The 26,483-nt window shown below is 38.5% G+C and overlaps 1 protein-coding gene across 1 annotated transcript in view; it reads right to left on the bottom strand.

Moving 5' to 3' along the window:
• Window positions 1-226: 226 nt before the first annotated feature.
• Window positions 227-26,483, bottom strand: part of AGPAT5 (1-acylglycerol-3-phosphate O-acyltransferase 5) — a 55,798-nt gene continuing 29,541 nt past the window's right edge. Inside the window, exons 6-8 of the mRNA XM_082303397.1 lie at window positions 18,754-18,915; window positions 4,500-4,623; window positions 227-2,759 (exon numbers count right to left, since the gene is read on the bottom strand). Coding sequence (XP_082159523.1) covers window positions 2,534-2,759; window positions 4,500-4,623; window positions 18,754-18,915 — 512 coding nt within the window. The 3' untranslated portion in view covers window positions 227-2,533. The remainder of the gene's footprint in view (window positions 2,760-4,499; window positions 4,624-18,753; window positions 18,916-26,483) is intronic.

Consider the following 26,483-nt stretch of genomic DNA (forward strand, 5'->3'; position numbering starts at 1 on the left):
GCAATTCGACTGACCTGGTGGTGTGTTGCATTGGAACAAGCACTAATCAATTCTAACACATTTCTAGCTGCATGGGAAAAAAAGACAAACTTGTTTTCTTTCAGTTGACTACTTCTCACACAAGTCCTTCTCTTGGGGACTTAAAACCACACTTGTAGCCTTTGTTTGAACAGTTCCAAGTTACAAACATGAAAGTGCAGAAAAAATTGAACAAGTAGACAGGACAGAAAAGTTGAATGAGCATTGGCTCTTCTTATTTTAATGAAGAAATATTTCAAGTTAATATCAGTGCATATTTAGAAATAGCATGTGATACTCCCAATGCCAAATACATCAGCAAATTACAGTTTCAAAACTTTATAAATTAATGGCAAGGAAAAAAAAAAGATTAACATAGAGAATAACGTTCAAAATAAACATCCTGTTTGCTACACTGTGTCAATTATATTCCTGGTACTTAAACAGCAAGAGATCCAATATTTCACGGTAATTAGGCTCTCCAAAATAGCAGTTATTTTCCTACAAATGAACTGAGCGGTTTGCATTTATTTTTGATGTATAATTAAATGTTATTCTTAGCTGTTACAAAGAAATTTAGTCATGTCAGAGTAAAATTTCATTCGATGACTGAAAAAACTCACACTAACACAGGAACGTTGCCTTCTGGTTATACCCACTGGTAACAGTCAGCCGAGAATAGGAAGAACTACATGAAAGCACATTTGGCTGTTACATAAAATGGCTTTTTTTTTTGTTTCACAGCCTCATAACAATACTGTTTTTCAACACTGTTCCCAGTCATTGTTTTTGAAACGGTTCATCAACATATCCTGAATCAATCACCGATATAAATAACTCCAGTGACAAAATCCATTATGGAAGGACACAGAACTGCAAACTGAAAGTTGTACTGAATGATTTTAAGGTGGAACTGTAATTCCTCTGTAAGACTCTGTTTAAGAAAAAACAAAAAAACAACCCCACATGGTAAAATCTTTAAATAACTGGCAATGGTGGAATCTGGAAAACTGAGATACAATTTTGAGAGATGTTTAACTCACAATGGACTCTAAAGCTAGACAAATCATACACTGAAGCTAGAAAGAGATGCACATTTAAAGCTTGCAAGTGTGATATAAAAATATTCTCTAGTTCTTTAATTTTGATACAGGGAGTCCAATTCCCTAATGGAAGAAGATAAAATACATCTTCTTTTCTTCCCCATCGCTGTACATACAGACTGCTCCCTTGAATCAGGAAATGGCTTTCCCCAACAAAAATACCAGCCTTGGGAATCACAGACTTTCACAGGGTTTGTTGATTTTGCTTTTTAAAGTATATTTTCGAGCAGGTGAAATACTGATAGGATATGCATTTCGTTCACTATTAACTACTGTGCAAATCATATACATCAACCTCATAACTTCAACCTAAGTACAGTCTGCATGGCCTAGAATGACTCAGAATCTAGTGGGATACTACAGCACAGAGATGACTGCCAGCCTATGAAACACCAGGCTAAATCAGGTTAGTGGGAAAGGCACATGCTTCAGATTTAGCAGGAACACCTGAAGGTTCCTCATTACTGTTCCTGAAGTCACTGTGATTCTGTGCACTTCCCAAATGACATGGTTTGCTTCCAGAAAATCGTGAGGTAACAGGAAACTTCTGCTTATGGCACATACACATGGAAGAGTGTGAGCTCAGCTGAACACTCATGGTGCAAGGGGTAATGCAGACACAAGGGAGGCTATGAGGGTTCTGGCCAGAAACAAAAACTTCACATTTCCTTACACTGCACACATTCCTTTTATGCACAAATACGAGGTGCACAAAATAAGCTGTTTGCTTGGTACAATTTAATGTTTTGCTTATGTGAAATAATCACCTAATACTGCAATAGAATCAAAAATCATGCACTAGATAAACAGAGCTTCTTCCCCATGAACAGCAGTTCTCAGGAACATTTTATTCTGCTTCTGGTAACATCTCATGATTTGCCAGCTTTCACAGTCCCTTTTACAGAACACAGTATTTAGCGACAACTGAAAAGCAAAATTTAAAAAAAAAAGAAAAGTTTTGATTTTAGTTGCGATACAGCCGGGATAGATGCAACAGAGCTGCTGTAATGCACCAAAGAGTAACAAAAATTCAACATGAATATCAGAAGAATAAATATATACCCTAAATTAATCTCTGTAAATACATTCACAGGTCCACTTAAGACACCCTTATGCATAACTCACACTTCTTCAGATCTGCAGAGAGAGATGGATGTTAGTTCATGGGGAAAGCAATTTATCAAGAGACTCGGTTTATCTGTCATTATTCCAGCAAAAATCAGTAGCAAATTTGAAAATCTACATTTATTTTCCCCAGACCAACCACACAGAGGCTTAAGTCACAAAATCTATTATTTCCAATATTCAATCAATAAGGCTTTATTTACACTTTTTTTCTATAAAGTCAGGAAAAAATTTAGTGCAATGTGCAATAAAAGACTGCACATTTCACTGATCAGAGACTAACATCATTATGGTTTAATGCTAACCCACAGGCAGCCAATTAAAGTTCCATATATCCATGTTTTTACATAGAGTTTCCTTCCAGATTCTGTCAGAAGCATACTAGCAGTCAGGCCACCTAAAAACAGCAAAGATGGCAAAGTTTTCTTGAGGCTTAGTTTGGAATGAACACTTTTCCCAGGGAACTTATTTCTTCTTTTAGAATCCTTTGCATCGTAAAATTCTATTAATAACCTATAAGCAGAGAAAAAGGAGATGGTCAAAGTCAGACAGTAGCTTAAGACATTTTAAGCAACCTTACTTTCATCCAGTAACTGCTTCTAATCACACATTTTTAACAAATGATCTCATCATATGCAGCAGCTCCTCTGTAACAAGTTCAAATAATGAGTACACCTTACGCATATGATGCACATCAAAATACTCAACCTGAACTCTTGTAAGCATTAAAGCCATATTTTCCTTGTGGACCAATTGCAACTGTGAATATAAAAGCTGACAAGAATTGTTTTCATTCAGCATTTAGCAGAAAAGCCCAGAGCAGTGGGCAATATTGTAGGACAAAACAATGCACTGAGCACCAAAGGAGGACGAAGTATCTTCATAAAATAAACTAATAAATAACAAGGGCTCACAAAACACTGAGTATATTGGAAGCTAAACATGCCAAGAGTAAGATGCTATGCCACTGGCTTAGTAGTAATTTCTTTCCTCCTAGTTTTAAAAAACAGTAATAAATGGATCTGGAAATTCTGGGGTTTTGTTTTAACTATCTCTAAATTTGCCTGACAGACTGATCTGGTCCCAGGAAAGATGCTCCAGTGAACAGGAGCTTACAATGACACATGGATGATGAGGGTTCAGTTTTGTTCATCTTACTAGATAACTAAAGGGACAGACACTGGACAGCCTTTTATTTCATGTATCAGCTCCTTATCTATTTAAATTAAATTCAGACTTTCTATCTTTCAAAAGTAAAGGAAAGAAAAGCTTTTGTGATCCTAAATGTCTAAGACACTTTAGTAACAGTGCCATGTTTATAGATAGTCATGTTAACTTTTAGATGAATTCAAAGTTCACAGGAGAAGTGAATACATTTCTCACTTCCATGGAGTGTGAGACAGGCAGAATATTAAAGCAGAACAGAACTGAAGAACTGGGACATTTCTGTCTCACTCAAAGTATTCAAGGGTTTAGAAATTAAACAGATTCAGCTCCCTTAAGCTGGACTTCAGATCTGGCCAATTAAACGATCATTTCTCAACCAATACTTAAATCCTACATTTAGGCACAAAGTCCCTCAGGAGAACAAGGTCCCCCAGGATCTGCTGCATATACTCAGTGGTGACCTTATCTGGAGATATTGGAGGAAGTCAGGCACTTTACTTCTGCCACAATTCAAAAATGGACAAATGAAACTTCTACATCACCTCGTTTCCCCAGTGAAGGCAGGAATTTTGGGGTTAACTGTGTTTTTATCCAGTTGCTGTCTGGATGAAAGATTCGTAAACAATTATGGCAGAAGAGATTAGATCAAGACCCACCCCTCTCTCACTCCAATTTAACACTGATTACGAGGGCAGAATGACACTGCTTGCTCTTGTTTGCCTACCACAGGCATCTTACATTCCTGCACAGGACTTAACCAGGAGAAGATGAATGGAGAGCATTCAGATGAATACAAGTCTTGCCTGGAACATGGACTCACACCTCTTCAATCTAAAGGTCAAAACCCCAGGAATGCCAACCTCCTGAGCAAAAGGCTTAACCACAAGGTTATATTATATTATATTACATTATATTATATTATATTATATTATATTATATTATATGCATAGGAGTACCAACATCACCTCTCTTCAGAGAGCCCTACAACTGGCACTGCTGGTAACACAGAAATCATGGCTATATCTGTTAATATAAAATAAATAAGACAGATTCTTGAAACACAAAGTTCTGCATATTTCTACTCACTTATCCTTTATTTCAAAACGTTCATGAAGCCACCTTCTCATATACATCTGCTCTTCTGGAATGTCCTTCAGTTCAATTCGGTCAATGAAAATATGAACTCTTGGGCATTCCTTACACAGAAACTCTAAAAAGAGAGCAAAACAACACAACTGAGTCACAAAAACACTGAGTTACAAATGCACCCAAAAAATCGGACTGTAAGTGCCTTGGAAGCCTAACTTCACTGCTCAAAAAGCCTTCCCTCCTTATGTTGGGATCCTGAGCACTTCACTGAACTTATAAACCATCTGGCCTACACACTAGAAATGGTGGACCATTATCAGGTACAACATGGAAGAACTGTCCTAAAATGCACCTTGCTAACTGTAAAAGGCTGTGCTTGAAAACATTACACTCTACCTCAGTTGCAAGCTACTCATTCAGCAGTGTGGAATGCAGTAATTTTGATGTCATAAAGTTATCCATCCTGAAATTTTTTTAAAGTTAGTAATCCTCTTTGCTTGTCCTTTTTAAAATCTAAATTTTGTTTGCTGCTGGATGACAAAATTGGAATTACAGTGATATCCCAAAGCATTTCCAGGAGAAAGTATGTTTCAATTTAAGCCATAACCTATAATTAAAAAGTGTAATAGGGCAAAAGATTCAGAACCAAATGCTGCTTTCCATTTTGTATCCCTTCATTTTTCTTCTGTCTCACAGAGCTTGAGACAGCCCTATTGCAAATTGCACCCCTCTCCCCCCCCCATTTCCTCAATTTGTCCCTAGACAAACTTACCAAGCAAGCATTAAGGACAAACAAAACTCCATTACTCAAATGGCTTTGTGGGATTTCTTACAACTAACAAGTGGTAAAAATAGTGGGTATGACTACAGTACTATACTGCATATTGTAAATGTGAAATCCTGTGCAGTGTGTATTGGTAACCACTTGCATTTATCAGTAACAAGGGGTGCTGCAGTAACCACAGCATCCCTGGAGAGATTTGCATGATGTGAGGATGGAAGTCCTCAGAAATTTGGATAGTCATCCTGTTTTGAAAAGGGACCAGAAGTGCCTTCCTACAATACATACAGGCAACAAATGTAACACAGACTGGGTGGTCCCTTTAGGTTGTTGACATTTTTCGGACAGCAGTGCAGATGCACAGAAGACTTTGACCTGTAACTGTGAGGGGTATCTGGAGGAATGAATGTGCAAATAAATTGTTACAGCATGAACATCTTTATTGTTGTCTGCCAAAGCAGATATCCCCCTATTTGTTTTTCATCTTTACGGGATTATTGATTAGTGAGGACTTCGCTGTAAAAACAGTCCTTATCACATACTAGAAATTGCCTTAAGGAATTTTAAAAGCCTGTTTTCATGCAAATATGTGTGTGTGTGTGCTTGCAGGGGGGAGGGAAGGAGAAGAGATAAAGAGATCCCTAAAATCTTGAGGTGCTTGGATGCAGAAATCTGTAAGGTGCTGTGTGTGGTTCTGTCTGGACATCATGCAGATTTATGAACATCTAAAGTATTTATTAATATGTAATGATTAGGAGAGCCCTTCACTGAACCACAGCATAAAGGGAGCAATATGGCCTCACACCATCCGCTGGAGAGCTGGATGAGGGCTCCATCCAGGCATGAATCCATCTCTTGGCCATGGAGCTGCAAACACAGCTGTTGCCAAGAGGTTTCTGGTAGAACCTTCTCCTGCCTACAGCTATTAGATGGCAGGCAAGCTAAGGATTTGGAGTCCAGAATGATGGTACACACAGAGATTTTCTTTAGGTTTATATGCAATGCTTTTACTAACCACAAAAAAATCACCGGTCATTTATCTAAAAGCAGACTGTTCTCTTGCTTTAATGTGAAGAAAGGATTTTGCAGGGCTGTTTCTCTAAGGATGCTATCAAGGCCACTACATGAAGGTCACTGACTGTATGAGCATCTAAAAGCATACTATTAATATCTTAAAATGACAGATGTATTATCCATGTCTTCAATGCTTATGATGTTCATCGATGTACAAATCCTCTTTTGAGTGGCATTACCTATGAAGTGGAACATTCTAACAATATGCAAAACTGTATCTAGAAATCAAAAGCCCGGAAGCCAGATATATGGTCTTTTTCTGTACTAGACTCCTATAAAAAACATCTAAGGTATGCATATTCAGTTAGAGCTGAAGATCCAGCTTTAAAAGATACTTAAAACATTCTGTGCATTGTATAGTGTATGTTTCGTTTGCTTCATAGCACATGGGCTGTTCTGCATAGGAACAATCAAGTCTTTACTGATGTTACTTATAACTCAGTTATAAATAATTAAGGAAAATTAGAAACCAATCAAAACTCAAGACATAAGTATTTCAAAAGAAACACCTTCCCCCACCAAAGCTGAAGTGTAGCAATTCTACAAATCTGCTTGGACAAAATCCCCTCCTCAAATACTTGAGTGTTGCTTCTAGCTTTCTACCTTATGCCAAGTTCCAATGCAAGTTGATTCTTACCACTTCCCACTCTGGTGTTCTTCAGCCAGTCTAAATTGAATCCCCGTATGTGAAGATCCTAAAGGTTTGTCATTATTTCCCACCTTTGTGAATCCCAGTGCTTTCCCCCACAACCTCACCCTCCCTTTTGAGTTTGACTTAGTTCAGCCTCACTGAGGGCTGTGTGATCTGCTACTTCAGGTGCTACCCTGGGGAAGGTCATGATTCCCACACATCGATTCAAAGTCCTTTTATCCAAAGCCTGGGTATTCAGGACATCTGCAGATGACATTGTAATGCATGCAGTCAAACAAGTCAGGTAATCTGACTAGTATTTAATTACCCAATTCATGTGAGGGTCAAATGCAACTAACCCAACTTTTTTGCCCCTAATCTACAGTGTCACAGCAATCACATAAGAGCACCAGTGGATAAGGATGACATATTGAAGGTTGATTTTTAGAAGAAACAGCTGGATTTTATCACCATAACCACTAAAGGTCTGTGGTGGTCCCATGACCCTTAATTTCACATTAGCTTAACTCCCAAAAGACTTATGTAATTAAGCTAAGAAACAAAATCTTATTGAAGCAATTTATTATGCGCAAATTACATCCAACTTGAGGGACGCTAGCCCTTAAGGCCAACATCTGATGGGCTTTTCAGATTCCTAAACTTGCCAGAATTTGTTATAATTAACAGCAGGAACAAGCAAGCCTGAACTTTTCTTCAAGAGACAAAAGAGAAATGCAAATAATGCATTACAAGCAAACATTATGTTGGGAGACAGCATTAGTCAAGAACCCTGTACAATTTGGGTTAAATGAACACTAACAACTTGTGTGGGAGCCAAATGGACTTTTGTGTGGGAGATAATTTCCTAATAAAACTTTCTATCTGGCTAAATAACAGATACAAGCAGAGAATATTTGTAATGCTTTTAGTGACCAAGCACAGCAGAAGGAAAGAATTGAAAATAATAAAGTGGATTGAGTATTTTTTGTTCTTGAGCTGTGACACTGCATTCCTCCTTCAGTGGGACAGAATTCATACTAACACAGGGCTGCAGTGGGGGATTCACTGCAGCACTGGGATTAACAAATGAGGTGCAACAGCCTCCAGGAAAGGAACTGAATCCACAGCATTTTTAATTGCAAACCAATATTTGGGGCTCCCACAAAATTCTTTCAGTTCTCAACTCCTCACCTTAAAAAGCCAGTTAACTATCTTTGGAATTACCAGCATTACCAGGAAAATTGAGGGAGGAGAGAAGTTCCGAAACATAGACATATCTGTAACTGAGAAGGGACAAAAAAGTGGCCTCAGACCACCTTCCCCTTCTGAACCATGGAAGTTCATTCCACCACTCCAAATTATTTGCCTTGTCCCTTAAGAAAGTTGTGACAGTGGTGTTAAACAGATATTCCAGTTTTCAGTTACTAATGAAGTCTATTTTTATATGCACTTTAAATATGACAGCAATAAAGTAGCTCAGGTTTCAACCTCCTACATTGGCTCTTCTGAAATGTAATTGTTGCCAAAGTCCTTCAAAACTAGGAACAGACAAACTGAGGCCTGACTTAATTTTGTCCACTTAAAGAGTCCCCAAATCTCTCCTGTTTTAACAGATTTCAGTAATGTTTGTGATCTACTGATAGTGATATAATTGGAAAATAAAATCTGAATAAAGTGTATTTATTCTAAGTAACTAGCATTTCAAATGTGTAAAAATACATCTCTTCAGTAAGAGAACATTGTGTGTTGTGGTTTGTATAGTTTTACAGGCAAAACCACGACAGCAGAGACATTCCTCTGAACTGTAGATGCTTTCTCCACTTCTTAAACTTGCATTAGTCTGGACTTCAGTGCTCAGCTACCAAAGCAATTTGTAAACTACCTCCTCTTAAAAAAAGAAAACCCATCTCTCCACTTCCATTTACTTTGTACACCAAATTAACAATGAAACAGCAAAACAAACATGAATTTAAGTGCTGCATTGCTTCTCAGCTTCATGCTTTCCATCATCCCAAGTCGAGCTGACAGAAAACTATTTCACGACTTGCTCTAACAAAATAAAGCAGCAGTAGAGCAAAGTGGCACTAGACAGGAAAGCAAACATCCCGGGCCAGCCGAGGGCGATCGCAGGAACTGCCCCAGGCAGCAGCAGAGGAGCAGCGCCAGCACCTGCGGGTACTGCGGATGTAGGGATGCGTGGAGGAGATGTTGTGCAGCCTAGACTGAAGCTGGCAGCCAGGAAACAAGCCTGGACCTGAGGAATAGCGCTCTCAGGAACACTGCCAATCCCCTGTGCAAGGCCTGACAGGCACACAGAGATCAGTGCCCCCATGCATGCACAAGGGGCACAGTGTAAGGAGCATACAGCTCAGGAGATGGGGGATGTTTTGAAGTGAGAAATGGGATGCACCTGAATCATTATTAAGCCAGGGTGCTGGCTGTGAAAACTGAAAAACTGGAGACTTGTTTCAACTGGTAGTTGGGTAAGACTGAAAGTCAGAAAAAGCAACTTGTTCAGATGGATGTAACATAAGGTGGATGTGGCTAAAATTGATTGTGAGGGCAAAGTTCAGAAGTGCCTCTGTACCAACATGAGAAGCCTAAATACAAAGACAGAACAAGAATTACTGGGACTAAAAGATGACTCCTTCCTGTAAGGCAGGCATCCTGGTGGGCTTGCAGGAGTGGGCACTGTTACCAGACTACCAGACTTCTAGGAATGACAGAAGAGGATGTTCAAATAAGGGTAGGGTAGTGTGCATGAACGATTATATAGAAGTCTAATAGCTTTATATAATAAGGAGACAAAAGCACAATAAAGTCCTTTTGGATGGAAAATCCAGACTCTACTAGAATATATATTAGATAAATAATTAAATTACTTCCAAGTAAGTTTAATAATAGTGAGCAGAAACTGTGAAGCTGGACTGAGATCTGCAAGTTCAGGACTGACAGCAGGAGAGTGAGATTCCAGCTACCTTCACTGAACTGCATTGATACTTCAGCAGGATGAGGAGGGGAAAAAATCCCAAATAAACACAAACCAAAATGAATCAACCAATTGGGCAAAAACACCAGAGGGGGAAAAAAAAATGGTTTCCTGAAAGAACTAGTAAGTAAGAAAACCCACAAGAAAAAGATGCTGTTCCTGGTGTGGTCTTGCTCTGCAACCACAATACAATTAATTTCAGTGTTGTAGAAAAAGAATCCAGCACAGAAATGCAGAATTCTTGGGGGTTGCCTCTTCTCCCAGGCAACTAGTGATAGGACAAGGGAAAATGGCCTCAAATTGCACTATGGGAAGTTCAGGCTGTATGGATATTAGGAGAAATGTCATGCATTGAAACAGGCTGGCCCAGGGAAGTGGTGAAGTTGCAATCCCTGGAAGTGTTCAAAAAATAAGCAGATGTGGCACTTTGTGATAAGGTTTAGTGGGCATGGGTGGTGTTTGGTTGAAGATTGGACTTCATGATCTTGGAAGTCTTTTTGAACTTTAATGATTTTGTGAATTAAAGGAAGTACACAATGGGAGGGAAGGCAAAGTGTCAAAACACCCTAAAATATATAGTCCAAAAGAAGGCAAGCTGGAGGCTACTAAAAAACCCACCAAACACCAAATCCCAGAAAAACTTGTAATAGAAACTCACATAAAACATGTGTAACTCTGCAAAAGGAAAAGCCTGTGTGGGTCTGAAAAACATCTGTATGGCTTTAAAGAGAAAATCAAGGAGGCTACCATTATACTCCTACCTTCTCTGCTTTGAGGAATGGAAAGCTTGTCCGAGTAAGGAAAAGCCACAAAACTGCTCATGCCAAATGTAAATGTAAACTTAAGAGGACTAAAAATGAACTTGAAAAATGGAAAGGGTGCTCTATTTTAACTTTTTTTCAGTATATTAAAAGCAGTAAACTTGATAAGACACTGGTGGGGTTGCTGGATGACTAGTGTGAAGAGCAGCACTCATGGTCAAGTATAAACCCTTGCAACAGAAGCTCATATATTTTTCATCATATTTCATATATTTCATATATTTGATTGCACCATTCTTTCTTGTCGAAAATGTTTGATTCCTACACCCATTGCATTCTTTGTAGCAGATCATTCAGAGGAACTAGATCAATAAGTAAACATACAGAAAGTATTAGACTAAATATAAACAAACAAGTCAGATGTCAGGAAGTCACCAAGACCAGACAGCATTCATCTAGAAGCTCTCAAATGTGGAATTTAAAAACAAAGATGCGTAACCTATCAGCACAAACAGCCATTGTGCCAGAAAAATAGGGAGTTTCCCATCTACAAACAAGGACTTTAGAGATGATGCTGGGAAATACAGACCAGAGTCTTACATCACTGGGTAAGATAACAGGTCTGTAACAAAATCACTGAGCACACGGATAATCACAGTCTGTTGAAAAAGATTTGGTGTGGATTCTGTAAAGGGAAATCCTGTCCCACCAACTTGCTGGATTTCTACAACAGTGTCAAGGACCAGGCGGATAAAGGGGATTCACTGGACATGATATATTTGAATTTTCATAAAGCCCCTAACAGGGTTCCACACTGAAGGCTATTAAAGAAATTAAGCTGCCATGGGATTAGAGGAAATGATGTTTTATAGACCAAAAGCTGCTTAAAGGAGCGGAAGCAAATGGAAGGACTTAGGGATGGAAAAGACTCGGAGACTGGGGTCCTCTGAGGATCAGTGCCAGGACTGGTTTTACTCTGTCTCATGACTGATGAGATGAAGAAGGAAGCAAACTGTGAATGCTCCAGTCTTTCACATCTCTTTCAGAAGACCCTGAGCTCTTCTGGGTAGTCAAATGTTGGCTGAACTTCAAAACGATCTCAAAGCTGAACAAACAGGGTGAAAATGCGGCAGCCAAGCTTCAGTGTAAACAAACATAGGGAAAAAAAATAACCAAAACCCTGATTACATGACGCTTAACTTGGAATTGGTGGTTACAATCTGGGAGTTGCTGACCCTTCTGTGAAACCATCCTCTCGGCAGCAGCCCCAAATCCCCCAAATACTGGGCAGCTTGAGGAAGGACATCGAGAACAAGGCAAAGAGAGTCACTCTACAGATAAAGATTATGAATCCACATTTTATATACAGCATGCACTTCCAGTCTCTGTATCTGAAGGAGGATGTAGTGGACTCAGAGAAGGCCACAGAAAAGACCAACTAAAACATTTAAGGAGGAGAAGTACCTCCATTACGAACAAGGAGACATTAAAAAGGCCAAATTTTCAGTTTGGAGAAGGGAAGCAGAAGGAAGGATATGACAGCTTTAAAAAGAAAATAGATATAGATGTAAATAAATCCTGAAGATGGCAGGTAAGAACTATAGCTCCACAAATCCTACAAATTCAAGGGTAAATAATCACTTGTCTGTATCTTCCTGAAGATGCTGAGATCTAAAGAATCTTTTAAAATTATTATTAGAAAATGGTATCTATAGTTAGCTATACTGATATTAGCACTGGAGAGCAGCAGCATGTCATTGTCAGTTGTCTTGCTGATCCAAGATGGTCTCTGATGAAGACCTACCATACTTGCTCATTATGGCTCACTGAAACAATCTTTAAGTGGCTTTAAGCTGTTATTCTAACAGATGCACTCTGGCTTTTGTACTACTCTGTATCAATATGTAAATACTGCATGTTGGCCAAATTAGCAGGAGGTTTCCTACAAAACTGTAACAGTTTTGATCAAGAGGCTGCCAGGAACAGAACCTAGATCAGGTTAGGCCTGTGGATTACATCTAAAAGGTATCCCACCACTGCTAGCTGAAAATGAGCAAATTTAGGAGATACGTGTGTCTTCCCTGGAACATCTTTCAGTTTCAGAAGTGAAAAAAAATTCAAACTATTCAAGTAAGAAAAAAAGGCAACAAAAGACACAAGGAGTGGACCAGCTCAGAACTATCTTCTCTCTAGCAAAAAACCAGGATCTGTTAGGAACTATGCCAGTACTGCTAGTATTGATGTTTTTGCCTTTCTTTCAGACAGTCTGTTTTGATAAACAGAGAATAGCACCAGAGTAGAAGAAAAGGACTGTGATGCATAAAAACCCCAAAAAATAAACACAGACTCTCAAAGCAGCAACATATTTTTGGCCAAACCTGACAGTGTGAAGAAGTTAAAGTTGTTTTTGTTATCCTCAGGGTTTAGATACACTTATGCATAAAGATCAGGAGTTCCTTGAGCCTTTGTAAATAAATGCTGCTTGGGGAGTGGAATGCTTCCTCTCACATGTGCATGAGGTCCAGGGTGCAGGGTAATTTTATGAATCTCCAGTGTAAATACTTTCAAGAGCCTCTTGTGCAGCAGAGGTTTCCTGACGACTGTGTGTTTTCAGTGCACAAATTCCCAAAGGGAAGCTACAGATGCACTACAGGTGTCTACCTTCAGTAAGAGCTGCTTGGGAATAACTGAGATACACAATAATCTGGTTTACAATCAGAGAACACATGCCTGGGGCTCAGAGGGAGCTGCAGGGGGTCATTACCCCCACCCAGGGGGTGTGATGCAGCACACACAGATGCAGCATGTCTGTGATTTGGGAAAAGTTAGAATCATTTAGGGTCACCTGAATCTTGCATTCCTCCTTAGGCATCCGAGTTTGGGTGATGGTGGAGACAAACTGAGCTACAGGAATTCCAAATACAGTTGACATCTTTGTGTCCTTGTTTTCAGATGGATAAAGAAGCAGAGGTGCTACTCATGCTCAGACTGACCTTCATTTTTTCTGATGAACTACATCAAGGCTTTCATATGTTCCTATAAACTGATGCTGCTCTTTGGTGATGTGTTGTTTTTGACCAGAAGTACAATGTTTAATTCTTACAGTATGAAAATACTTTGCATTTACCCAGACTGTCCTTATCTGCAGAATATTGATACATATGCCCTCATCTGTGTTGAAAGTGCCACTACAAATAAGTCATCCCCAAATTAACAGACAGGTTTTCATGTTACTCAGACTACTTCTAATAGGGAATTACAGGGGGTCTAAAATGACAGATCTAGTCTTATGGAGGACAAGTGAAAATGCATTCAGTTAAAACTGAATGACAATTTACTTACTCTGTGGTATCTGGTGAAATCATGTTATTAAAAAAGTTTTATTTTAACATTTTGCACAAAATAAAACTAGGGTTTGAAGGAACCTCTGGAGATCATCTAATCCAACCCCCACAGAACTATGTTGCCAACTACTGTTGTTATCAAAATTCCTCCAAACATCTCAATGTAAATTTTACATATTGAAATACGAAAGGTAATTATTACTTAAATTCTTCTTGAACAGATGCAGAATGACAAGTTCTTGATGTGAGGCTTACTGTACATGCTAAAAAGCCATCCTACACTTGATACAAATTTTACCAGGGCTAATGTCCAGCCTGGGGTCTAATCTACATCCTTTCTTTGGTTACTCTAAAATAAATGATATTTGCTCTTCAATATTCTTACATGCAATAGAACATGACAGCTAGCAGAGATCTGAAGAGATTATGAGTCATTTCATCACTATAAAACTTACTTTGGACTGTTTTATACTTCTTTTACTGTTTATCAGCTTAATAATTTAGCTTTTTAATTCTTTCAACACATCTGTAACCATGTGCTTCTTATCATTCTTTGGACATTGAAAGACAATTGATGTGAACAAATCTAGGCCACAGTCCAGACAAAGACTGTTTTATATTGCTCCAGTTCCTTTTCTATAGTCTTGTACTTCCCTAACTGGGTCCTAACAAAAGTGTAAGTTTTTGGAAAAGTGTATTTTCCCTGAGGGAAGTTAGACCAGTCTGACCTCCTCAAATCACACTGATCAAAGTGATGTACAGATCTTCAGAAATACACACACACACAGGCTTTCAAACTGTTTGTTCTGGAACTGATATACAGCAGAGTCAATAATTCTCAAGAATTCCTCTGACTTCTCTAAGACAGAGTCTATATGTACTTGCTATTTTTATTCAGTGTTTATCATTGTCACATGCTGGTATTTCACACACTCTTTCATCTACAATGGCCAGATAAATACCATCTGGTTATGCTAAAGCCTTCAGGCAGAATAATAAAGATGTGGATGTGTACATAATGCTCTTTCAGGTGCAAGAATGATAACAGTTCCCACGTCCCACGAGACCTGCCCCTTAACACAAGACAAAGCTGGATGTGAACGCTTAGCACATTTATTCAGAAGGGGGAAAACTAGGTTCTCATCCTTTCTTCCCAAACTTATTTCTGCTTTTCACTTGATGACAGTGTAGTAAAATAGTATCAACAAATTCAGCACAAGAGTTTCTCCTCATCCTTTTCTGTTCCAAATAGTTCTTCCAGATTTCAGTACCTGAGATGTCCTTCAGCTGTGCCACAGTGCCCATATGATTATTTGCATCTTATTCTAATGACCACAAATATATACTCCCTAGCAGCGTGGTCCTCCCCAGGCAGGACCATGATGTTCTGTCATTAATGATGTGGACAAGCCATCTTCAGGAGTGAGAGAGAGGGGAGAAGCCTGTGGGAAATCGCTATTCTTTAGAAAGGCTGCCATGTGCGGGATAAACTTCCACTGGAAACGTACCAAGTTCCAAACTTGTAATGAAAGGGAATGAATAAATGGTAGGAAAAAAAATCCATCCATTGGTTACAAGTGGATGTGAAACAACAGCAGAAAGCAACATCGCTGTGTAAAGCTAATCTAATCTTAGTCACTGTTGAAGACTAATCTAATTTGATGTCTTCTAAAACAAACTTGCCACTGGAAAGAGCCAAAAAAATATTTACATGCATAAGCAGTGACAAAAAGTTCAACACATTTGAAAGTATATACTATAATAATTTGCCTGCCCTAAAATGGCACCATTACATCAGGTATGTCTGGCATTCACTGTTGTTCTCATGGTGAAATGTCTGTTTTCCAACTGCTAGTATACTCTGCTTTGTTTTAATCCTATTGAGCAAGTCAACATTATGATATTTCAGCTTGCTGGACTTAAAAAAAAAATTTAAAATTGAATTTTGTTAAGAAAGACTATTTAGACTTAGAGTTGCATACTACAAAACTTAAAAAGCAATTCACTTTTTCTTCAGAATTTTTTTCCCATTCACAGTTTGCTAACACAATTTCTCAGACAAAGTGTGCTAGTGCTCCTCACAGTCACTAAAATTTTCTTTTTAACCTGCTTTGTTTACTACTGAAGACAGCAGCCAAGAGCTGATGATGTCCCAGGTAAGCATGGGTTTTTCCTGAAATGGCACAGGCTCTTCTGAGGAATCGAGATTTATAGAACTGAAAGCAAAATGCATTTCAAGAAACACTATATCTGTGTGGAATTTAGATTTCATTCACATGGGAACTGTCACAGTATGGGAAATAAAGTCCTCAACTAAAGTTGTGTTTATCAGAAGTTTGTTTTCCATGCAATAAATTTCAATCAGTGTTGCTAGATTGAAAAAGACATGTCAACCTTATCTTTTAAAAGTTACCAGGATTGCACTGCCATTTTATTCCGATGAGAATGAAAAACAAAATTCTCAACCAGCACTGACACAAATATGAAATATTCATATGAAATAAGACGTCCTTTTCACGTGTGCATAACTCATTTTAGCACTGTAAAAGGGAAATAATGCTAAAAAATGTCAAATGCGTAAGTATGCCTAATTCAACTCTTGTTATATTCCTGACAGACCAGTTGCTGGACTTCTGCATAACAAATGGTGAAATGATCTTGATCTCTTAAAACAGAAATTGTTTGTCTGCCACTTTGTGTCTGGAGAGCCTAAAAGAATGACAACTATGTTCCACATGGTAATTCATAAAGTGTTCTTAATCTACATGATTTATATTATATGGAATACATGTGACTGCCACAATAGCGTGGAACGCTACGTTGATCTATCATGGATATATCATTTATCTGCTCTGTAAGGGGTAACAGCTGGTTGGCTGCACTTCATTCTGTATTACTGCCTTATTTTTACCCAAGGCTCAGCCAGTAATTACCCCTAGCCTGGCTGAAAGATATGCCTGGACTGCTGCCATGGAGGCTCCAAAAGGCTGGATGTGGAGTGGCCACCCCAAAGCATCTGATTCCTGCTTGACACAAACACAAAAAACAGCCAACAGGAAAATTCACCTTGTTGGTTTCCCTTCCTTAACTATATCATGCTTCATGCAAACTGTAAGGTTCAATAGGTGAAGAGGTCTTGTAAGGAATTTGAACATTTGCCATCTTATTATTAGGTAATGACATTTTAATAGTTTAATTAACCATTAGGCAATGAGAAGTTCAGCATGAGAATGGTTGAAACTGCCTAGCAATTAAGTCATGAAACAAGATATGCTGCAGGGAAGGAGAAACAATCCTATTTGTTTTGAAGGGAGTCTTAGAAAGGGTTGGGTGATGGGACAAAAGGGAGGCTGCTCAGTCTTCAAAAGGTACTGTAAAAAGGTCAGAAGGCATTTAAAAAAAATAAAGAACTTTAAATCATAAAAAGAACTTTTGACATAAAAAATGCCCATTAGGAACAAAATATACGTAAAATAAAACCATCCTAAGACATTACAGTACAGAACAAGTGTTGAATTAATATACAGCGTTGACAGTTTTGTTTCTCACCTATCCAAAAGAATTTTAAACAAGGTGAAAATGTAAAAATAGACAATTCCAGAACTTCTAATCAACTAGCACCTGGGAAGCAGTTCATGTGACTCAAGGAGTTACACCTCCTAATGAAATGACATGGAAACAGCTGCACTACAAACTATTTTTAGCAGCAGAAGGAACAAGTCCCAGTGACATTGGGTGAGCTGAGGAGCAGAGAGTTAGATAAGAAGTTCCCTGCAAGTCCCTCAGTCGACACTGATCCCTTGCCCAAAAATCTGGACGGTTCTTGGAACTACTGTGGCTGTTTTTTCCCACTTGGTATTGGTAGTGCAAAAGACTCAAAAGCGCCACTTTGAGCCAGCCAGCAACAGACAGTCAGGCACAGATATGGCTGAGTAACACAGCAACTACAAATGGAAAGAAAGATGATCTGGCACTCCAGTAACAGTGCAAGCAAATTATTTACTTAAGAATAAATTATCAGTTCACCACCAAGCATAACAAACAGCAAACCCTGAAGCTCTCTGTTCCTGAGTTTTCCCCAGCAGAAACCCCAGAACATGTTTTCTGGTTAGATAACTCAAGGAATGTAAACCCCATCTATTTGATTTTCTTAAGGTCCTGTAGGTGGTTTAAAATACTAAAGCAAGTGAAGCGCACTTACATAAAATGCTGTTGAGTGTTTGTAAGATTACTGGCTATGTGCAGCACTTTGAAAAATTGTCAGTAAAATACTACTGCTACACATTTTCCCTTTAAAATGTGCATTTCAGCAATTAGATGTACATGTGTACATATGTAGCACAGCAGAGGGAGAGAGAGAGAGAATTTAGGATGATGCCAAATCCCAGTGCTAGAAGAAACATGAAGGTAAATGGAATCTGCTGCCTATGGCTCCAAGTTCCCTTTGACTGCAAGAGCACTTGTATTTGGAATTGAAATAGAGAAGCAGAGGGCAGGAATGTCACAGGTAACTCCTGTAAAGCCCAGTCACTAGAACGATACCCTACCAAGGGGCCATAGGATGGCTGAAACTCTGTGAAGATTATCTTCAGAGCGTTTCAAAGCACCTGAAGTTGGATCTGTATATGAGCAAGCATATGGCTATAGCATGTCTAATAGGCCTCAACTCACCTGTCATAGATGGTGCCAGTTTTCTTTGCCCTTTGTGGTCCACAGTACCTTCATAAGCCACAGTCACATCATACACTGCATCCAGGTAGTCTTTCATTGTGTCAATGGCTACATGAGTTGCCTTCACGCGTGGAGTCAGCACATGCTTTAATATAGCAAGTCCTAGAGGGGAAAAAAACCAAAAATAATTACAGCGTTTGAAAGTAAACTGGACTACATTCACAAAAGGAACATCATGCCAAGGAACATCAGCATCTCCCTTCAAAATCACAAGAGGTTTATTTTCAATTTCAATTCTCAGGTGAATGTGCATGTGTACTCAGTGCTTATGTTCTACTGAACACATGTAGAAGATGAAACAGAAATCCTAAATTAACAATAGGAAGGCTGCTCAATAAGAGGGCCCTTTTTACAACTCCTCACTAGAAGCAGTGATGGTTTTAATGTGGCTCATGACTGATGAAACAGCACTTCTCTTTACTGTTTATGTGTGTCCAACTGAGGATAAAAAAAAGAGCAAATTATCTGAGAAATACTAAACACACATAGCATCACCTTCTGAAATTCTGTATCAGAAACAGATTTCACAGATAATCACAGAGAATTTTAAGCACACCTAATGCTCATCCAACATTTTACTTCCCAAGGACAAACCAATTTAGTGAACATACTGAATCCTAACCTACTCACTATCCCAGCAGAAAATTTAGTAGCAATGGGGGAAAATACAGCACCGAGAACCAAAACCAAGGAGAAAATATTCTGTGCTTCCCTGCAAACAATCTGTTATTATTGACTTGGCTACTGACAAACTCGTAGTGACAGAAATCAACTTTTGTCTTTAACTTTTCCAGGCCAAGCCACAAAGATTGGTATGTCAAGGACACAAGAACGTCAGGTTTAACATCACTCCACATGTCTTAACAACAGCATTTCATATCCGTGTTTACTTCAGTTAACCACTTCCACTTAGAACATACTTAAGAATATAACACACTGGGCTCAAAAGCATAAACCTGGTTCTCTTTCCAGAATTTTAATATACAGTAACTTTCAAAATGAAAACAAGCAAACAAATAAACCCGAACCCAAAACCTTTTCTTGACCTGAACACAGCTCTTCCACATTTACTTGAAAGGGCTTCTAGAAAAAGAAAGCATACTATGTAAAATTTTTCACTGTTTTTCTATGTGTATCTTTCTCACTGAGAAGTATCAGAATAAAACTGTGGTTTTTCATTTCTAGCCTATTTTTCATTGGCTTACTCTTCAGTCCTTTTTTAAAGAACCATCCATTCATGAATCCACTGGTTCCTGGTAGGTGAACAGGAAATTTTTCTAAACCAAAGTATTGTGGTATTGCTTTTGATACCTTTCTGCTTGCAAAATCAATTCAAAAGGCTATATATTATGTCCTGATTTTGTGCTGAATTCCCTTGCTGGGTAAAACATACTTTGATCTAAAATTATGGAAACATCTAGTGAACACTGTAAGATAATGTTAGTTTCTACATCACTCTAACATTCTTAGGAGTTGAAAATTTCAGTATGAATTTCAGTATGATTTCTTAATATTTGATAAGAACCTCCTAGTCTGAATGCAAAGATAAAAGGCTGTTTACCAGCACTCCTTCTGAAGCCATTGTTCCATGCTTTACTGGCAGTAGTGATAACTGTCTATGCAAAATGTTATATGGATCATGTAAATATTTTGAAGCATAACATGGTGGTAGTGTTTTCTTAGCTTGTGAACTGTTACATCAAACAGCTAATTATGTTATGTTTCAAAATGTTTACTCTGTAAATGAAGCACTGAATATTCTCGTGCTGTGTCAGCAATGGTATTAGTGTGGACATGACACTCAACACAACTCTTGCTGAGCCAAATTCCCAAACATATTCTAAAAACACTGTCATTCCTTTCCTGCCCAACTCATCTTCCCCTTCACCAAACTATTACGGTGAGGAAGAAAAAGGGAAAATTCAGTGAGAATTGAATCCTCTAGACAAATAATTAAGTTAGATATCTGTGACTATTAACTGCTGATTTTTTTTAATCCATGGCCAGTTCTGGTGATGAAGATGGTCAGTGACAATCTGTGAACTGCAACTGTAGAATAAGCCATTCTTATTCCACATGCTGTCAGTGAGCTCTTCAGAGTTTAAGAACAACATGATTATGTATCTAAATAAAATCAATTTAAAAAGTCCATAATCCATTATTCAGAAACACTACAGTGCATGATAAACGTGCAGCAACACCAGTTCAGCACATCCTTTTAAAGAATCAATTTTATAAAAGCATTACCACATATTCTTGCAATTACTTATGATCTTTGCTAAAATCAACATAAAAGAATTTAAATCCAAGTAGTTTCAGTACAGTTATCTTGGCAAGCTGCCTGCATCCAATTCACAAAACACGCTGTGCTTAAACTGTTTTTAATGTTGTGCAATACAGTTAGGACCCTCTGTCAAAGCACTTAAGGTCATGAGATTTTATTTTAAATGCCAAAGAAAATGAACTAGATACTACTAATATTGTAATGCTCTACCTTAAAAAGCCATAGCTTTGCTCTTCTAACTTTTGAATGATAGACATAAAAAAAAAGAAAATCTGATGAAATATCGTAAGCAATGATACTTCAAATATCATCCATTTACTACATTATTGTAAGATGCAGAATTACTTCAGAAAGTCTGCAAGAAAATGGAATGAAATGCAATTACTTTGGCAAGTACAAAGGCCCAAATCATGAACATCTATAGAACTGAATTTTTAATCTAAACACAAACTAACAAAAAGACACTAAACAAAACATCACTTATCTAACTTCACCAGGGTGAAGTAACATGTAACAGTAGCTAAGTACAATTCTATGTAAAAGATTACCATCCTCTTCCATTCATCCAGGCCAAAAAACTCAAAGAGCTGCTCAGTACAGGAAGGCAATCCACATTTTTAGTTGGGCTTTGTTAGTTGTTTTCCACCCCTGATGTGCACACACCACATTTTAAAATGAAAACAATAAAAATCCTCAGCTCTAAATGAAGAATACTCTATGTGCATTATATTAGCATTACCACATTTCACCAACAAAAGTTAAGTGCTCACTGAAAGTGGATGTCAGAATTAGTTTGAAGTCTCCACACCTCTCTCCCCTCCCCATGAAATCATGTACTTGAAACTCAACTTTCAAGTACACAAAAATGGAAACCAGGGTGAAAATCAATGAATTGATTTCAAGACCAATTAGATCTTTCCTTTTTCATGTGAACGTGTGTGCAGTGATGATATTAGACTGAAAGCTCTACAGTTACATGCAGTGTCCCAAGTACTCACCCAGCTCTTGAGTTCCCACCAGCTTTCTGGAATGCCTCCAGTGATTCAAAGCTTTACATATTGAAACCAGAGTCCATAGTAAGACTTATAAAATAACAAATGATGGGAGAGCTCATCCATTTGTATGCTAGTATTCCATCAACTTACAGAAACAGGACTCAGCTGATGGCAGTATTAAAAAACTGCATGCACTTGTAAAAAGTGTTTTTCTGTTACCATGAACTGAAGTATACAGGGAATGCAATGAATCCCCTCAGGAAGAGTATGACCAGCCCACAGCAAGGCATGGAGACACCACACATTGGTACACTTTCTTCCATCATGGGTATCTACAGAAATACAATATGGCTTCTTGTTTTCCTAACTTAATTTCCCAAGGATAACTTTTAATAACACAGACCCTTACTTCATTCTAATGATTGGTCTCAAATGCTACTCAAGGTCCATAACCCATTCTTTTTAAAAACTGTATTCTTTGTCCACATCTTACTGAGCACTTTTAGACTAAGCCTGCTTTCATGAAAGGATAGAATAAATACCACCAAAAGCTATTTTCTTCAGAGACAATTCTAAATAACTTTTATGGATATTGAATGCTTTGAATTGCATTAGAATACAATCAAAAACTAATGCCAAGATCTAGAAGGGAAGCATTTTCAATTAGCTATGCTGAAACACCTCTTTTTTACATGACCTGTAAAACAATTTTGAGATAAGCATATCCTGCATACACAAACATATTAGCAGAAAGCATGATATTTGTCAAGATAAACTTAGCATTAAAAAATATTTACATTAGCAACTTTTCTGCGTAAAACCAAAGAAGATAATAAATGAATACCTTAAATGTTTGCTTGATGAAATGACCTTTGTTAGAAATCAAACATCAATACAAAATTCCAAAAATGCCTTTCACCAGGGATGATTGTTTTGTCTTTATTTAGCAAAAACAAGCCAAGTTACATTTAAGAAGCTTCTGACCCCTTTGGCTTTGGATTATTTCTATTTATTTTCAAATTTTAAAAATGCCATTTGTTAACATTTTGATAAAATTCATAGTCTACTAAACCTAAAAAATTTGTGGTGTTTGGGGTGTCCTGCACAGGGCCACGATTCAGACTCAATGATCCTGATGGGTCCCTCCCAACTCAGCATATTCTATGATTCTATGACTGACTACTACAAAATGATAAAAAATATATGTTTTGGGTACATAAAAATGAAATAAATTTTATACCAGAAGCTGGTACAAAAAATAATAATAGTGTATTTTGCAGGGTTTATAGACATTTTTCTCTATAGTCCTTGTTAAAAAGACCCAGGCTTAAAAGATGTACAGTTTGAATTAAATAGATCCAATAAAAATTACCACTTCCATTATTATGACAAGCTCAGTTAAATCCATATGAAAATATGAGTGCCACCTACATACTAAGACTCCCCAGACTCAGCAACTCAAGCTCACTGACTAGTGTGGAGGAAGTCCTGTACTTTTAAGATGCCTAAACCCATAGACCAGAGCCTGGAAGGTATCACCAATATGTAAGCTGAAAGAATGACTGCATCAGACTTCGAAGATGGGAACCATGTTGGCTGACTACTCCCATGCAATGGAAAACAAAAGCAAACTCGATTACTGACTATATACTTAAATATTGGAAATTGGAAGGCAAAAGCTCAGGAGACAAGGGGCAAAACACATGCCATCACATTCTCAGTTCTTGGAGAGAGCAGAGGAAGAAATATTTGGTTATGGGAATGCTGCAAGATGTATCATCAGAAACACCAACCATACTGAAACATGGAAGGAGAGCCCATTCTGGTAGCAATTGCTGGAACCATCTCACTGAGGCACCTACTTTGTGCCAGGAGAGGATGATGAAGTGTATCATGCTCAAATCCAGCTACGTGGCAGATATGCCCTGTAGCTTGGAAGCCTCCATCAGAAATGAGAAAACCTAACACATACCTACATCTGATATTCTGGCAACACATGGTTTATGTGGCTTGCTGTAGCTGTAAAATCCTAGCAAATATTGTTATTTTAGCCAAAAAATATAAATACTGGATTAATTTTCTTAAGTCCACAAAATTTAACTTGTTCTATGATTTTCCTGCATTAACCCTACCACAAATAACCAAACAGCTTCATTTTAGAGACATCATTTTTGCTTTCATTTTTAAATGTCAACAAGTTCCTTTCCCAATGCAATCAAACATATTCTGAATTTACCTTCTATCCCAGGTAAGATTCTGATCTGAGGAGAATCTTCTGCCACTTGTAAAGGTTTGAGTAGTCCTTCAGTTTTTGGAGTTACTAGCATTGCCCTTAGATGACAACATTCTCAGTTCATCACCATAAAATCAGTACTCTTGGAAGTAAGCAACTTTCTGTTGCTTATTCTCACTGAATACAATTGTAGACAGAACTTACAGTGGACCTGTTACAGCGGGGATTACTGTAACACGCATATATCAAACCAGGAGTCCCGAGGAAAGGAAATATATATGGACAGATTTGTGGCAGATGTTTCAGAGATGTTTATTTCTCCAGCCGCATGGCTGGGGCGGTGCTCAGGAACTCCAGTCATGGGACCCGAGGGTCCTTGGCCACCCCGGGGAACACAAAACAACCAATGGGGAATGAGACTGACCAGGGGCAGGGAAACTCCGTGTCTCCCCTCAGGGCCCCTCTCCCAGGGCTACATGGCAGGGGGGGAGACCCCAACATGGACCCACCTTGTGTTTGGTTTGCTTGTTTCTTAAAGAAAAAAACCATCTGCTCTTGCTAGAAATCAAGAATTTGTGTAGAATCCCAGCCTATGGCAAAACACACTGTAACGTGAATTATTATTGGTATTTTTAAATGTCGCCTCTCTTTCAAGCGCTACCTCAAGGTTAAATTTTTTTGCTGCTTGATATCCTTCCATCCTATTCATATAGAGTTAAGATTTATTTATATATTCATATCAATGAGTGAAGACATAATAGTTGAAATCAGCAATGTCACAATACTTCATTGTATGTCAATCTCAGCTTTTTAAAAACTAATTTAAAATTTCTTTTTGTTGAACTGGTCCTATAATCAACTGTAAAGAGACAGTAACTGTATCCAGAACTTAAAAAGAACATCAAGATATGAGATGCAGCTCTTCAACTGGTCCCACTAAGAGCAGGTAGAATTCTGCCCAAACCAATGAATCTTCTCTCAAAGAGAATGCAGCTCATGGAGAGTAAAAGTACAGTCCCACAAAAACCTTTTTATACTTCCTCTCTGCAAAACTACTAAAACATATACACACATTAATGTCAAAACCAGTATTTCAGACAGTATCATAAACACAGAGTTATGCTTGTGCTCTAGGAATAGCTTTGTTATCTTTGGAGGTAATAGCTCTGGTTCTAACAGGGGTTTCTAGTTTAATTCTTCTTAATTAAACCGTTTTTCCAGTATTACACTTGCAGTATTTTCTCAACATAAAATTGAACAAAAATATAGGGAAAAAAATAATTTCAAGGAACAAAACAAACAAACAAATTCCCCTGTAAGACCCCCACTGAAGCACTGTGCTCTGTAACAAATATACTAAGATGACAAGACTAAATTATTAGACTTCATTATATCCCCACAAAGAATAAAGTGCAATTCTATTTAAACCGTAGGTTACAGTATGTCCTCCTCATTCCTATGGCTGGCAAAACTACCCGGTGCTACTACCCTTCCTAAAACTGTAGGAAGTAAGTAGTGTCTGGGATCTTTTGGACAAGCATGGAAAGGTGTGGTTTTGACCCAGCTCAGCAGTATCCCGTAACAGCACTCCCAGGGAGCATGGCCATCGCTCAGCCTGCCCATGGCGAGGCCTGTGGCCATGGCTCCCACGCTGCAGCCCCAGAACCCAGCCACCACCACAGGGACACCAGGGTTGCTGAGGACAAGCCATGAGCCAGGCCAGCAGCACCGCACAGCAGCAGGACCCTGGGGAGCTGTAATCACATCCTGCCAGCAGCCCCGTGGAGCTCCCTGTCCCCACAGTTCCCGGCGTACTGGGATGTGCCCTGGGCTGGTTCGTGCTCGAGGCTCAGCCTTCAGAACAGTCTGGTTCTGCTTTCAGTTCTGCTTCTCAACACACTTGCATGAGGGATGCTCCAGTTCCAGGGAGTATCTATCTCTGCGTGGACATGCAGTGGAGCAGGGGCTAGGGGAACACAGACTGCTTCCCCTTCTCCCCACATAAAAAGTGGGGCAGAGGCCAACAACGAAAGAATTTAGCAGTGGGGAGAAGCAGATCAAGAGGATTCTGCAACAGAGTTGGAGATGCTTCTTGTTTAATAATTATTTGTCATGAGAATTTTTAAAAGGAGGAATCCTTGCAAAATAAAAACAGACC

This window comes from Coloeus monedula (genome assembly GCF_965178545.1).
Source record: "Coloeus monedula genome assembly, chromosome: 2".
Classification (NCBI taxonomy): domain Eukaryota; kingdom Metazoa; phylum Chordata; class Aves; order Passeriformes; family Corvidae; genus Coloeus; species Coloeus monedula.